The following is a 15995-nucleotide window of genomic DNA, read 5'->3' as shown; positions in this document are numbered from 1 at the left end:
TCTGGTCCAGCTCGTGTGGAGCTCAGAAGTTGCTCCTTCTGTCCTGAAAACAACACCAGAGCTGAGGGAGCTGCAAACCCACTGCTCTTCTTAGATCCACAAGAAAACTGAGGGGGAAAGCTGCTCCCAACACAGAGAGGCAGCCGGGCAGGCTTGGAGAGTCACAGCTCCCAGGGCAGAACCCGCTTTTGTAAGAACCCCGGGGGCAGGCAGATTTAACAGGTCCCTGAGGCCAGCTGGAGGCTCAGCGTGGGGAAGTCCGAGTGTGACAACTCCAGGGGGCCAGTCAGAGGGGCCCCCTGCTCTTTTTCATGCATTTTACTTCCAGGACCGTTTCCTGTTCTCAGAGTGAAGATCATAGGAAAACTCCTCATGGTTCCTGCCAGGAAAGGAAAAAATAGCTCTATTGAAATACACCCAGAACATTCTCTTCCATTGTGGGTGGTTGTGTTTTGTTTTTTTTTTTTTAATGAGAAATTATTTTCCCAGAGCCTAACCTACCTGGGGGAAGGGAAATACCTTCTGTGTCACCCAAATTGGGGTGGGGGAAAGAGACACACTTGTGGAGGTCACAGCTCAGGGCACAGGCTCAATGAGAACTAATCACAGGACTACAGATGCCCTGCTCTGTCCCACTCCCCCAACACCTTACCTCCATTTCAGTAGGGCCCCTGTGTTATAACAGGAATAAAATTAAAAGAAGTAAATGTCTCAGGAGTGTCTAGGGAAAACCCAAAGACAGCGGGGAGATGGAAACAAGGACTCACGGGTGGCTTTAGCCTCTCGCACGAATAGCTGTAGCAAACTACACACAGCCCAGCCCCAGTAGATAAACAGAAAACCTCACAGAAGAAACTATTTATTTTGGTTCTCTTACCCAGTGCATTCCATGGTGCATCCTCGCCTAGAATTGAGTGGAAGCAAGTCCATCTCAGAAGGGACATACCTGAAGAGAAATGGCTTTCCAGACTCTGAAGGGCAGAGAAAGCACCAGCCTGGGTTAGAGAAAGGTGAGGGGTGGGGTAGGGGGTGGGCTGCCTTCTTCCCCAAATAAGGAACCTTCCTGAGGCCAGCACAGTGGGAGGGAGGGCCATAGGGTGGAAGCAGCCAGACTTCTTCCTGAGAAGTGATAGGATGCCTCCAAGGGACCATTCAGATGCCCAAACTGTGTCCTGATGGTGGGAGCCAGTCGGTCTGCCTCAGAGCCCAGGACTGAGGTGGGCGCACAGCAGGCCGGTCTTACTTGGCCGGATCAATTTCACTTCTCCGAAACCCTGTGTAAAACATGAAGCGTGGACGACCTGGTGAGCACAGCTCTGCCCTCAAGACCGGTTTCAACTCCTCTCTTCCCAGAGAACAGCATCTCTGAGCCCGTCCTGGGTGACCTCACAGAGATCACCCTAGTGGCCCAGGCTAGTGACCGGGAACATGTACCTTCCTGCAGCCAACCCCAGACGTCCACTGATGCATCATATACTGGCAAAGATGTGAGTTCCTGTGCATTGGTCTAACAGCAGAGACTGCCACAGGCCCAAGAGGTGGTGTGTGGGACAAGCAGGGGTGCAGGAGTGTACGCAGTGCAAAGGTGTAAATGGTGGCAGGGGTGCAGGGGCTGTGGAGGGTGCAGGCAGTTCAGGGGATGCGGGGGTGCAGGCAGTGCGGAAGGGCAGAGAGTGGCAGGGGTGCAGAGGTACAGGGAGTGTAGGGGTGCAGGAAGGTGCTCCGGCACGTGGCCAGGGTCAGAAGGCAAGTGCACATCCTCGCAGTCAGCCTGACCCCGGGAGATTAGTGCAATGGTCTGGGGTGGCGGAGGGGGCGGCGGCGGCGGCGGCGGCGGCGGTGGGTGGGAGGCTGCCCGGGCAAGCCGGTCGATTTCTTCTCTTCCCTGCAGCCTGGCCTGGGGGGGTGTTGGCCGCCGGAGATTCGCCAGATGTTGGACTCCAGGTAAGCTTGCTCCTGGGTGGTGGGGCGGTTAGGTCAGTGGGCGGTGGCAGCGGCAAGGGGGCGGAGCGGGGCTGCCCCTGGCGAACTGATGGAATAGCTGCCTTCTCCCGGCTGCCGGGCCTGGGAGCGGCCTCTGCTGCCCCAGGTCGCTGCACACACCTGTCCCACTCAGCAAGCTGAGTGGGGAGTGGAGGCGGTGTGGTTAAGGTGCAGGGCCCACGGGGATAGGGGGGCTGCCGCACGGAAGCCGGTCAATTCGCTCCGCTCTCCCCCGCGGCGGAGCCAGGGGCGGCTTCTGCTGCCGTAGAGGCGGGACGCCGGTCTCCAGGTGAGCTTGGTCCTGGGAGGCGGCGGCGGCGGCGGCGGCTGGGGGTTGGGGTCCGTTCCAGGGAGCTGCTCCATTTCTTCTCTCCCCCGCGGCCTGGCCTGGGGGCGACCTCTGCCGCCAGAGATTTGCCTGAGGTCCGACTCCAGGTGAGCTTGCTCCTGGGAGATGGGTGCGGTGCAGTCAGGGGGCTGGGATGGTGGTGGCTGCGGGGATAGGGAGGCTGCCCCGGGGGAGCTTGAGGATTAGCTCCCATGTCTGTGCCGCGTGGCCTGCAGGCGGCCTCTGCTGCGCCAGGTCCTGGGACAACCCTTTCCCACTTTGCCTGCTGGGGGCGGGAGGCAGGGTAGTCAGGGTGCACGGGTGGCGGGGGTCGGGGGCCTGCAGCGGGGGAGCGGGCACATTTGCTCCCATCTTCCCCGCGGCTTGTCCTGGGGGCGGTGTCTCTTGCCCTGGGTTAAGAGACACGTGTATCCTAGTCAGCCTGGCCCCAGGAGGCGGGCGTGTTACGTTGGGGGTGGTGGCAGCAGCGGCAGGTTTTCCCATGGAGCCGGTCCATTTGCTCCCATTTCTCCCCGTGGTTTGCCCTGGGGGCGGTCCCTGTTGTCCCTAGTTCGCCGGACGTCCATCTCCAGGTCAGCCTGCTCCCTAGAGGCGGCCACCGTGAGGTCAGGGGGCAGGAGCGGTGGCTGCTGTGGGGGTAGGGGGCTGCCTTGGGGAGCTGGTGGATTGGCTCCCGTCTCCCCGATGGCCTGGTGTGGGAGTGGCCTCTCCTGCCTCAGATCACCAGACACACCTGTCCCATTTAGCCTGCTGGGGGAGGGGCGCCCTGGGAAGTGCCTTTAAAGTGTGGGGGAGGCGACGGCAGGCGTAGAGGACCTGCAGCGCGGAGCCGGTCAATTTGCTCTCCTCTTCCCCACGGCCAAACCTGGGGGCGTACTCTGCTGCCCAAGAAGCCGGATGCCCGTCTCCAGGTCAGCTTGCTCCTGGGAGGCGGGCGCGATGCTGTCGAGGGGCAGAGGCAGCTGCGACGGCCGGCTGCCCCGCCTAATGGGGCCACTTCTTCTCCTCTCCCCTGACCTGGCCTGGGGACGGCCTCTCCCGCCCAAGATTAGCCTGAAACCCCACACCCGGTCAGGTTGCTCCTGGGAGGTGGGCGCGGTGACATCAAGGGTTGGAGAGGAGGGGGGCTGCCCCTGGCGGGCTGGAGGATAAGCTCCCATCTCTCTGGAGGCCTGACGTGGGGGTGGCATCTGCTGCCCCTCATTCCTGGGTCACCCTTCTCCAGGACATATTGCCCCGGGGGTGCTGTAGGCTGCGGGGGCGGCGGGTTGTTGGCGGGGGTATGGAGCTTGCCGCTTGGGAGCTGGTGGTTTAGATCCCATTTCCCCCGCAGCTTGGCCTGGGGGCAGCCTCTGTTGCCCCAGGTCGCAAAGCACTGTTTCCCTGACAGCTTAACCACCGGAAGTGGGCAGGATGTGCTGAGGGGGCGGAGGCAGCCGCCAAGGCAGCGACGGAGGGGGCTGTCCCTGGCCAGCCGGTCAATTTGTTCCCATCTCAACATTTGCTGTCCCAGTTTCGCAGGACGCCCTTCTCCAGTTTATCCTTCTCCTGGGAGGTAGGCTCAGTGCATGCAGCCCAAGGTCTGGGCTCTCCCCTGGGGAGGGGCAGAACGCTCTTCTTCTTCTTTGTCTTTATTCTTCAGCAAAGTGGTTACTGGCCCCAATTCTTAATTCTGAGAAAGTGTAGCCTGTGTTACGGAGGAGCTGCTGGACAGTGAGGTTTCTGGGTGGGTTTTCACATCAGCTGATGCCCCAGGCAGGCAGGAAATGTATTGCTTAGAGCTTCTTAGTCTGGAGTTGGGGGATGGCCCCGCCATCCTCACCATGCTTTTTAAAAATGTGTTACTCCCCTCTTTTTCCTAGGTGACATTTTAGGTTATTGGGTCCCAGATTGCTGGCACACTCATCCCTGTTCTCAAACATCTTTTAAACTTGGGTGAAGTGATAAGTTGGGGAAGAAGATGATTTACTGAAAGGTAAGAATACTTAAATTTGCATTAAAGCTACATTCTGTCAATCTTTCTCAAATGATTTTTCTCTGATTCTAAATCCATGACCTAGTGAATGTTGTACTCCTGTGTAAATCATTGATCTTCACATCACACTTGTTGAGTGGTCAACGAGATTTGTTATTTAGATTATTCCTGAAAGGAAAAGCTCAGGCTTTTGAGAATTCCTTGTCTGATGTCACCCAGGCAGTCACAGTAGAAGACAGAGCTGATATAAAAATCCCTCACCTGCCTGAACTGCAAAGCTTCTGGGATTACTGATCCCTGAAATGCAGGTGACTCTTGATGATAATCTGGGGGATGGTTTATATGATCAGATTCTTCCAGTCCTGTAAATGGGTTCCGTGGCCCCAGCCCCGGGAGAGCTGGTCATAAGGGCCATATCGTGAGGGGTGGGATGGGAAGGCAAGGTCTAAGAGCTGGCATCACTGAGATTCCACACTCGCTAAACACAGACCCCAGAGCCTAATTGTCGTCAGGTTCTGTTCTGGATTTGAGAGTGTGTTCAGACATGATTCTTGCCCTTCAGGGGTCACTGCCTGGGTGGAAGTAACCTTTACATAAATCTGGGGAGGATGACAATTAAGTAGATGGGCTGTTATGATTCTCAGTGTGCCCAGGCTCGCTCTTCCAGGCACTCGTGGGACTAACGAGAGTCATGTTATTCACTCATACACTGATTTATTACCCTTGAATTGATCATTTGTCCCACAGTAAGTGAAACAAGCGATGAGGAACCTGAGTTTTGTCCCCTTTCCTAGCACTGATTGTATCTGTCAGTCAGGCGCCCTGCGTATGCATTGTGAAATGGTGGTATTTCTTGCCCAATGGGACTGCACTGTCAGTTCTGAGAATCAGGGGAGACACGTGGGTAGGACAGCACACTGACACATATGGCACCCCCCCCACCCCATGAGACAGCATTGTCGATGCTTAGGTGACCCGATGTAGACCGCGGTGCTAAATCTGAGCATGTTTAGTGATCTTGGTGGCTATGAAAATACAGACTGCCGGTCCCTAATTCTGGAGACTCTGAGGGTGTGCACCCCAGAATTCTGCATTTTAAGAAGCACTTTAACTAATTCTGATGAAGATGATCTGAGTGTCCCACTGAGAAACACTGGTGTGCGATGCACCAGTATTGAGGATTCTCAGGGAGCGATGTTTTTTCAGGATGGTCCAAGGGCCCTCACGAGACTTTTGCCTTGGGTGTAATTGTATGTGTTCGAAAGTGATGTCTCTCACTTCCAGTGCTTGTCAGCATGCTCTGTGCAGGGATTTGCTCTCAGCAGATATCAAAAACTATAAGTCTTCAGGTCACCGAGCTAGAGTGTGGGCGATCTTTTATTTTGGTTTTCTTTATTGCAATGCGGAGTCTCCCGAGAAGAGATTCAGACTGAACAGCTTTGTGTCGGACTTTGGAAGACCGCTGGTGCCCAAGGGGTTCTCTGGCAGCACAATGACGAATCTAGGTCCCTCTTTCACTGCTACGTCAATGAAGTGGACCGCATGGACAAGGCCAAAGCTGGTATCCCAACCATAGCCCTTGACAGTGATGTTCGGCTCCAGGAAGCCATCAGATGCAGCAGGTGGCCAGAGAAGGAGCCTAACGGGCTCATGAAATGTGACACCCCCAGCTTCATCAACACGGACCAGAACTCTTCCTTTGGGGAAGATGATCTCCTGATTTTGGAACCACCGATTGTTCTAGAAAATAAGCCAGTTGCCCAGACCTCACACAAAGACTTGAATTGGAAATGTGCTTTGTCAAGTGTTTCTCTGAAGATGTGAAGTCTGTCTTTGTATGGCAGGAAGTCCCCTTTCACAAAATTGTATGTGTTTGTGTCTGAGAGAGAGAAATGGAGACAGACAGAAAGACGGAGACAGAAGAGAGCCCCCTCAGAAGAGAGCTAGCTAAGGTGAGTTTTTGTGCCTTAGTAAACATTTGGGGTTTTGGGGGGAACAAAGTATTTACACTGTCTCATTCTCCTCGTTGGAAACCTTGGCCCCGTCCTCAGTGTCAGCGGCCTTGAACGGGGTTGCCATGGTGCTTTTCATCTGGCGCTGCCACTTCCACGCTCTGCCTTTAGCACGTTGCTTTGCCTCCCAGGGCTGCCACCCTTTAAACTGTAAGGTGAGGAGTCTGGAGTAGATGATCCATCCCAGCTCTGCTGTTTTGCAAATTTCTGATTTCGTATTCGGATGAGGCTGGGATACACCCAGAGCAGCATAAACCAGGCCCTACCTCCTGTCTCTTGCTGGGGCATCCCTCAGGTCTGTGCCTTCTACTCAAGCCTTTACTGAGCCCAGCTTTTGTCAGGAGCCCAAGTGCCTACCGGGATGGCAGGAGACCTGTCTCTCCTGGTCACGGTGGCAGACATTTCTATTGGTTGTGCTGAAACAGCTCTTCTGAGATCCTCCGGCCACCCTTGCTCCAACCTGAGGACAGACCTACCGTTCCTTTCCTAGGAGGAGGATCAATCCATGGTGCATTTTATGACAATCCTGTCCCCAGGAATGCACGGAAGGTTATCAGCTGAGTGAGGGGAAGTGCCTCTGTGTCTCTGTGTCCCTGTATCTCTGTCTGCTCACAGTGCCCTGCCACCGGCTACTGAACAAGAAAAGTGCTATTCACCATGCTGTGTCTTTTGCAGATGTGTAGGTGATGGTCTTGTGGCTCATGTGTGGGCTTTGTGCTGGGATGGTGAAGGGCTTATAAATACCTCATCAACATGTATTCGAGATGGCCTGGTGCCACACAGACTTGATTCATGAAGGCATCAAGCCTGCACACTGGTTTGGAAACAACTTGGTTTTGATCAGTCACACTGCATGCATGACTCACTGCTGATCTCTGGGTGGTTTTTTCATTTTAGATTTATTCACCCAGTGTCTTGCTTAAGCTGAAAAATACATTTATTTCACTAGAATATTCTCAGATTCTTTGTTTTCACACATCCAGTTGTTTAATTCCTTTAAAAATCATTTTGTGTTTATAATGCCTCCTAATATCTATCATCTCTAGGTTCCCAGTGGCCTGAGCCATGCACCAGATTTGATGTAGGAACTGTTCCACCAAAAGAAATCCCTTTGCCATAATATCTTTTGAGGAAAATATTATTCTTTAAGGCTCTAACAGTAAATCGTAGAACAAAGCATGGAACATTTATTGTAGTTAATACATGTTCATGCAAAAAGAAATGATATTTTCATTAAACAATGTTGATTTTAATAACTTTTACTAATGTGAATATTATTACTCATAATTTAAGTAACCAAATAAAACCACAGTTATTTATTATGAAGTTTGAAAACTATTTACACTGTCTCTCAATTAGAGGTAGCTTTATTAGAAGACTGAAGGGTATTTAAAAGATGGAAAACTACCCATGATGACACCATCATTTTTATTAACTAAATATCAAGAACTGTGCAGGGTTAAGATTGAACCCTCTGCAAGCTCTCAAGTTAGCATGAGGTAGTTTGTGGATGCTGCCAGAAGACAGGAGACTCCCCCAGGTTCAGAGACAAAGAACTTCTTGCCAGCACAGCAGGCAGCTTGGGGTTCATGTTCATGTTGGTTCCTGAGTTTCTTTCCTTTTGCTGTTCTAACAAAGGACCACAGACTCAGTGGCTTAAAGCAATACACATTCATCATCTCACTGTTCTTTTGTGCAGAAGTGCAAAGTCATTGTCAGTGGGCTTAAACCAACGTGTGGCCAAGGCTACGTTCCACACCGAGGCTCTAGGGAGGGATTCGTCTTCCTACCTTTCCCAGCTTGCAGAGGTGTTCACACTCCTTGGCCCAGGGCCCTGTGTCACTGTGACCTCTGCTGCCACTTTACATCTCTGTCTCTGACTATATAGATATAAAGGAAGAGTCTTCGACATCTGGTATGGACCCTTTTTCCTAAATGGACATTGTATCTCTATTTATGTGCAGATTAAAACCCCTTCCCTCCAGGGTGTGGTGGCATCAGCTCACAAGATTACCACTCTGGGCTTTAAGTGTCCTCTTTGTATTGACACCTGGGAACTTCTCTTTCCATAGTTAGCTCTGTGTTACATTTGTTGTTGTATTTTACCCGGCATTACTGAAAGTTTTACTTAAAATGGATCCTAATTAGCTCTGTTTACCTGTTTCCAGAGCTGAAGGCTTCAGTTCTAGATTATCTGTTTGATTTCTCTTAAAAATACATTCCAGTATATTTCTCTGGTGAAAGTCTTTACCCTGTTGTCTATTCTCCCATAATTTCCTTATTTTCTTGAATATATTAAAAGTATTTTATAGCCTTTATTGGTAACTCTGATGCCTACATCACCTGGGGGTTTGCATCCTTTGTCTAATGTTTCTTATTCTCATATTATCCGTTATATAGTCTTGACATGTTGCATGTCTTGAAATTCTTTATTACATGGCAGACATTGCAAATGAAAAATCCATATGTTATTTTCCGTGAGAGGTTTTCTACCTTCCTGTTAGGCAAACAGGGTGAGGGACTGATCATGTCGCTCCAATCAGGCGCTGAGGTGGATCAGGACTGAAGTGCCTTTTTTCTTAAAACAGCTTTGAGGTATACTTGGCAAAGTAATTTTCACACGTATAAAGTGTACAGCTAATACGTTTTGACATAAGTATATCCCCAAGAAACCATGACCACATTCAAGAGAGTGAACATACCCATCACCCACAAAGCTTCTCTCCTGCCATTTGTTGTCCCTCCCTCCCTCCCCATCTCTTCCCCTGGAAACCATTGATCTGCTTTCCATCACAACATATTGGTCTGCATTTTCAAGATCCTTGTATGAATGGATTAATGCAGTATCTACTCTATGTTGTCTGACTTCTTTCATTCAGTGTAATTATTTTGAGGGTCATCTGTGTTGCTGTATTAATAGCTTATTTTTCTTATAGCAGAGTATTGTTTAGTGCTGAGTTTTTACTGAAGAGTTTGTTGTGAGCAGTGTTTGGATAGACCATCATTTGTTTCTCCATTTACTTCTTGATGGATGCATGGGTTATTTACAACTTGAGCTATTATAAATAAAATTGCAGTGAATATTTGGTTACAAGTCTTTATATGGACATATGCTTTTCTTTTCTAAAGCACCACATGAGGAATATCTGGGTTATATGGTAGATAGGTATTTACCTTTTTTAAAGAAACTGTTAAAGACTTTTCCAAAATGGTTGTACTATTGTAAATTCCTTGTGGTGTGTATCAGCTCTGGTTGCTCTACTTCCTTACCAGCACTTGGTAAGGTCGGTCTTTCTAATCGTATTCATTCTTGTATGTATGTGTACTAGTATCTCACTGTGGTTTTTGAAAGCATTTCTCTAATGACTAATGGCATCTTTAATCAGCATCTTTTCATATGCTTATTATCCATCTGGATATCTTTACTGAAGTGTGTTTTCTGGCCTCATTCATTCATTCAGGTGTTTGCATTATTATTGAGTTTTGAGACCTCTTTATTCTGGATCAGATACAAAGAGAGACCTTTATCAGATATATGATCTGCAAATAGCTTCTGTCTAAGGCTTGTCTTTTCATTTGCTTAGCAGTGTTTAGAACAGCTTTGAAGAGTCTTCATTTTGATAAAGTTCACTCTATCAGTTTCTTTTTAAAATAGATTATACTTTTGGTGTCATAGCAAAGAAATATTTGCCAAACCCAAGGTCATAAAGCTTAAGCCTATGCTTTTTCTCCTAGCTGTTTTATAGTTTTAGATTTCCTATTAAGATCTATGATCCATTGTGACTTAATTTTTGTATATTTTGTGAGGTGTGGATCAAAGTTCATTTTTTTTTTTTTTGCATATCACTATCTAATTCTTCCAGCACTACTTGTTGAAAAGATCCTTTCTCCACTGCATCCTTTTTGAGAATCAATTGTCTATATAAGTGTTGGTTTAGTTCTGAACATTCTATTCTGCTCCATTATTCTATTTTCCTGTTTTACACCAACACCATACTTTCTGATTACTGTAGTTTAAAAAAAAAAAAAAAAAGGCTGAAAATCAGATAGTGCAAGTCTTCCAACTTTGTTTTTCTTGTTCAAAATTGTTTTGGATATTTGGGATCCTTTGAATTTTTATATGAATTTTAGAATCAGTTTTAAAATTCCTTACATCCTGTTCTGCCAAATTTCCACCCATGTCTTTGGCCATCTCCAAAGCCACATTTTCTGAAGAAGTCTCTCTAGATCCCAGGTGAAAGGAATTTCTGTTCCATCTGTGCTCCAATCACATTTGATAATATTTGATTACATTTATTCATATTTGGCTGGATGTACTTGTGTGATCTTTCCTGCCATATAGTAAATCTCTCAAGATTTGGAATCTTGACTTGGTTCCCTCTGTCTGCTGAGAAAACTAGTTCTATGCTTTGCAGGAGTGAGCCCTGCAGTAAGAGGTATCTGCAGCACACATCTAGCTCATTGCTTGCATATCGTCAAGGAATCCTGCCGATTTAGAATTGTTTATTGATTGTTGTCTCCAAGACGGCTCAGCCTTTTTTATTTCTATTGCTACTGCTGCAGTTTCAAAGGAAAATGGGCTAATTATTTTCCAAATATCTAAACATACTGTAATTGAGCTGTGACGCAAATTATGTGCTGCTGTTTCTTAACAACCTGCTTAGTGTTCACAGGTACCTTCACTCATGGAACTTTTGGGAGAATGTCATATCCTCAGAGATAGCAATGCTGTCTTTGGCAACCTGAGCGGTAGTATCTGAACTCACTCCTGCTGTTTTTCCAGTGCCCCCTCTAGCACTCCTCCAGCCCTCCATGGGGGGCCTGCAGTTCTTCCCTCGAAAATCCTGTTGTTTCTCAGGAAGAATTCCCTATGAAACATATTCATGTCCTTCTTGTGGGGACATTCAGTCCAGAGACCTGACAGCAGGGGAAAATGTTTAGACTGCTTTTGGTAGAACGTAAATTCTTCCATACTTGTTAGAAGCAAATCCAATGAGGAAACTGTGTTGGCATCTAACAAATCAGGATAAATGTCTGATGAGGAAGATCAGCTTCCCCATCCCACTCAGGCGTCATGTTGATGTGACGCTCACCTTGGCTAACATTTTCTCCTGTGAGCAACGTGAAGTTCAAGACGTTATGAATGGCTTTTTGTTTTTCTTCCTTAGTCTTTCCACATTCACTGTGTCTGGTGAGATTATATGAATCCTGCTTATTTTCAGCCCAGCACTAAGCTTTTTAAAAGGATCACGTGTTTAAAAGGCTAGTGGACAATTTGTTAGAAGATTGAAATCCTTAGACTTTGGTCCTAGAGTTGAATCTTGGTTACTGGTGAATGAGAATTCCCGTTAAAATTTTAAATTCAGTGATATAAAGTTTTAAAAATAGTTAAATATTAGTCAATTTCATTAAACACTACAGCAGTTATTTACTTTTAAGCCTGTCTCTGGGGCAATTTTGCAATGATTCCCTCCCTTTATTAATTCCCTCTTTATCAGAATCCTTGAGAGGTCCCTGTCATCATTGTCAGTATCATCATCATCATCACCATCATCATGGAACTGATTCCTCTGGGAGATTCTAGGAAAATAAAGAGCTGGACGGGGTTATGTGCAGGTCAGTGTGTGCATATACAGTAAGAACAGTTGTCAGACATTAGATTCAAGATACCCATTCCATTTAGAGAAGAATGTGGTCATGAAATCCTGATGTGCTGAATGAAGGAAGCGATGGGAACAGGGTAGTCAATGGAAAGGAGGAGGAAGTGAGCGAAGCGGGGAGCATAGGTCCTTGGTTAGGTGATCAGCACATTGGTGAGAATGAGGGGAGTGTTATGGCAGAATCATGTCCCTCCCCGGCCACAGGGTAGCCACCTGTGACATGTTACTGTACATGGCAAAATGCATGACAGATATTTTAGGACAAAAATCTTAGAGGATTTCTGTCTTCTAAATTGTCTATCAGTTAGCATTTTAAACCCATGATACATTATTAAAGATTAGTGCAGGGGGACAAATAAAAAGGATTCATATAATCTCACCAGACATACTGAATGTAGAAAGGCTAAGGAAGAAAAACAAAAAGTCATTCATATGTGCCTTGAACCATAAAATGCCCATGAGAGGAAATGTTACACAAGGTGAGTGTCACAGCCACATTCATAATGCCTGAATGGGATGGGACAAGGGGATCCTGAGATGAGACAATAGGGCGAGTAGCCTGGATTGTCCAGGTGGGCTGAATGTAATCACAGGGGTCCTTGAAATGGAGGACATTTCCCAGCTGAGTTTAAAATCAGAGGGAGGTGTAGCCATAGAGCAATGTTCAGAAAGGCTGCTGACCATGAAAATGGAGGAAGTCGTGGGGCACAAGCTAAGGAAGGTGGGTGACCTCTGGAAACTGGAAAAAAACAACAACAACAACAAGGAAACATTCTCTTCTAGACCCTCTAGAAGGAAGGAACCCTGCTGCTACCTTGAATTTAGCCCAATGAGAACTGTGTTGGATCTCTGACCTCCACAGCCATAAGCTGATAAATCTGTGCTGGTTTAAGCTCTTAAGCTTATGGAAATTTCTTACATTGGTAAGAGGAAAATAACATAGTGAGCCGTAGTGTAACGGATTAAAGGTATAGGATGGGGTGTGGAGAGGATTCTGACATTTACAACTAAAAAACAACCAGGTGAAGTGGAAGGTGTTTTAAGGAAGACCTACCTGGCAGGGCTATTAAGCAGACTGGAGCGAGGGGAGCATTGGAGTTAGAGGAATCAATTAAATCTCTACCAGAAAAATAAGGAATAAAATGTAACAGGGCTTCAGTGATAGTGGATGTAGGAATGGAAATGGGCAGAGAGACATAAATATTACTTTGAAATTAGCTACAGGTTTGATGACTGCATGTTGGGGAGACTTAGCCGATGTGTGGACTGAATGTTTGCATCCCCTCAAAATCCATATGTCGAAACCCCATCTCCCAGGGTGATGGTATTGGGAGGTGGGGCCTTTGGGACGTGATTAGTAGGATAAAATGAGGTCATGAGAGTAGAGCCCTCATGAATGGGATTAGTGTTCTTATACAAGCCCCCAGAGTGCTTGCTTCTCTCTGCTCTCTGGGATATGAAGATATTGGGAAGACAGCCATCTTCGAGCTGGCAATCCTCTCAAGGATACATTGACCTTGAAAGTCTCAGCCTCCAAACCATAAGGAATATGCTGGTTGTTTAAGCCACCCGACCCACGGTAATTTGTTACAGCACCCCAGACTGACGAAGACAGTGGAGAATGCCTCTGAGTTTGGCACTGATTGCCTGGAGAATGCTGAAACCCAGGGAAGTGGGCAGCACAGACGTTTACTCATTTAATCCTGCCAACACAGTAGGAGATAGAGTCTACATATTCCTCGCTACTTAAAAGGTAAGGAAAAAGAGGCACAAATAATAACAACGACAACAAAAACAACAATAATTTGTCCAAGATTCACACAGAACCCCCTGGAGGCAGAGTGAGAATTTATACTCAGGCAGGCTGGCCCCAGAGCCCCTGCTCATAACTAATAAGTCAGATCACCTTGCTTATGTGGATCAGTTTTTTTCAACTGTGATATGAGGGTACTGTGTCCAGTAACTTATAATTTCAAAATACTTCACTGTAACGGAATCATTAGTCACAGGCCTTACAAACCACAGAAACCTACACATACAAAAATATCTCGTTAGGTCAAGATAACCAATAACGTTTTTAAATATTATACCTGCTGGGCCTTTGCAATAAAATGTCTTTTTATAATTCTGTCTGGCTACAGAATAACTTCATAATCCTGCATGTTGCTGGTAGCTCCCATGTTGGACAGCACGGGCCTAGAGATTTTAAATTACTTGCCCAGACTCGCCCAGGAAGCTCGTGGTGGGATCCTAGCTATAGTCTGGGACTTTTCCTTCCTATCCAACAAGTCCCTCATGGAAGTTTAGAAGCTTCTCCTTTGGTGCCCAGCTGTCTATCCGTACTTATAACATCTTGTCAGGTGTTCCAGCCTGCTCCTGAACATCAGCCAGAACCCACTTCTGCTCTATTTTGTCCAGGTAATACCTTCTAGCAACTTCCATTGCCTTCTTGGCATCAGTTCTTACCTGGAAGGGTAGTGGCTAGAGGTGGAAATGTGTCCACATGACAGGTTTTTCATAAACATAGCAGGAGTGGTCAAGAGAATAAAACGTCAGGAAGATGAGTAGAAGCAGGTCATTTAATATAACAAATGGGTACTTTCAATGTGTGTGTTTCCGAGTCCAGGCTTGTTCTGCTCGTGCATTACAGGCCAATAAATCAGGAGACCTGGTTTTGGGGGCAAGAAATAGCGACTTTAATTTGGAAAGCCAGCTGAGAAATGGTAGAATAATGTCCTGGGGAACCATCACCCCAAGTCAGATTTCAGGCTCTTCTTATATTAAAAATGGGAAGTGGGAATGCTTGGTTGTTGCAAACTTGGTGTATGAATTCTTTGTTGTTAGAATCCTTTGTTCTTGCAGCTCTTCACCTGGGTCACATCCGTGTAAACCTCCAACAAACAAATGTTGTTTTCTATTCTGTAACTTGTTATCTTTATGTGAATAGAAAAGTGTTAATATCCTTCAAAGTCAGAGCCTTGAGAATAGGGTCTCCTGTATATTTCAGGCTCTAGGCAACATTGTTTTACAAAAGGTGCAGAACCAACAAGACTAAGCCTAGGAAACAGGGCACAGGGTTAAAGTCAAAGGAACAGATCTAATATGGAGTCAGATTTTTTCTTTCCTATTTCAGTAGTGCCATGGAGAAGGCAGTTTGGGCAGCTTTTTGTAGGGTCCTGGAGGCTTTCTCTCTCAGCCTCTGTGTGCCTCTGTTGAAAACCCTTCATAGCTATCTGGCCTGCTGGAAAACCACTCCGCCTGTTTTGCCCTGAAGATGTGTTCTGTTTATAACTGATCTCTACTTCTTGGAAAACAACTCAATAAAAACTCAGTAGGTTTTCCACCAGCCATGGGCAGGGGTGAGGAATAGCACTTTATTATTTTATGAAAAAAAATAAAAGAAGTCTTAAAACAGCACTGGGCACATAGGAGAGAGTCAATAAATGCTTCCTGGCTGAAATCAAAAGTGATGGCTCAGTGATTCCATGGCTGCTTTATTTGCTGAGCTTGCTACTCCTTTGCTCCATTACACATTTTTTTTAACTGAAAAAGAAATACATGCATGTGGTTAAAAAATTTCAAACAGAGCACAAAAATACACAAGTGAAAGAAGTTTTCCCTCATCCTCTCTTCTTTCAGCCCTCCCTGGAGATGCCACTGTTTACAAACCTTTGTGTGTTTTCCAGATATGCTATGCACATTCCGACCTATGTATGTAAATTCCTTTAAAATATTACTTATTTTTAACTTAAAGGGATTTAAATCCTCATGTGTCTTCTGCCCTGGTAATAGAAAAGAACAAATCTGACTCCATATTAGATCTGTTCCTTTGACTAAACCCTGTGCTCTGTCTCCTAGGCTTCATCTTGCTTGTAAAACAATGTTGCCTAGAGCCTAAAATATACAGGAGAGCCTATTTTGAATGCTCTGACCTTTAAGGATATTTAACACTTTTCCATTCATATAAAGATAACAAGTTACCTAATAGAAAATAACGTTTGTTTTGTTGGAGGTTT

At 46.6% G+C, this 15995-nt stretch overlaps 1 protein-coding gene across 1 annotated transcript in view; it reads left to right on the top strand.

The window, feature by feature from the left end:
• LOC135320510 (uncharacterized) overlaps positions 1 to 15995 on the top strand; it is a 61081-nt gene that overhangs the window by 7856 nt on the left and 37230 nt on the right. Inside the window, exons 7-13 of the mRNA XM_064483623.1 lie at positions 882 to 1010; positions 1354 to 1487; positions 1892 to 1944; positions 3723 to 3887; positions 4195 to 4307; positions 5716 to 6259; positions 13573 to 13732. Of these exons, the coding sequence (XP_064339693.1) occupies positions 882 to 1010; positions 1354 to 1487; positions 1892 to 1944; positions 3723 to 3887; positions 4195 to 4198 (485 nt within the window). The 3' untranslated portion in view covers positions 4199 to 4307; positions 5716 to 6259; positions 13573 to 13732. The remainder of the gene's footprint in view (positions 1 to 881; positions 1011 to 1353; positions 1488 to 1891; positions 1945 to 3722; positions 3888 to 4194; positions 4308 to 5715; positions 6260 to 13572; positions 13733 to 15995) is intronic.

This window comes from Camelus dromedarius, unplaced genomic scaffold (genome assembly GCF_036321535.1).
Source record: "Camelus dromedarius isolate mCamDro1 unplaced genomic scaffold, mCamDro1.pat HAP1_SCAFFOLD_176, whole genome shotgun sequence".
Classification (NCBI taxonomy): Eukaryota; Metazoa; Chordata; class Mammalia; order Artiodactyla; family Camelidae; genus Camelus; species Camelus dromedarius.
Note: the sequence above shows the minus strand (reverse complement) of the source record. Positions and strands in the feature narration are given on the sequence as shown.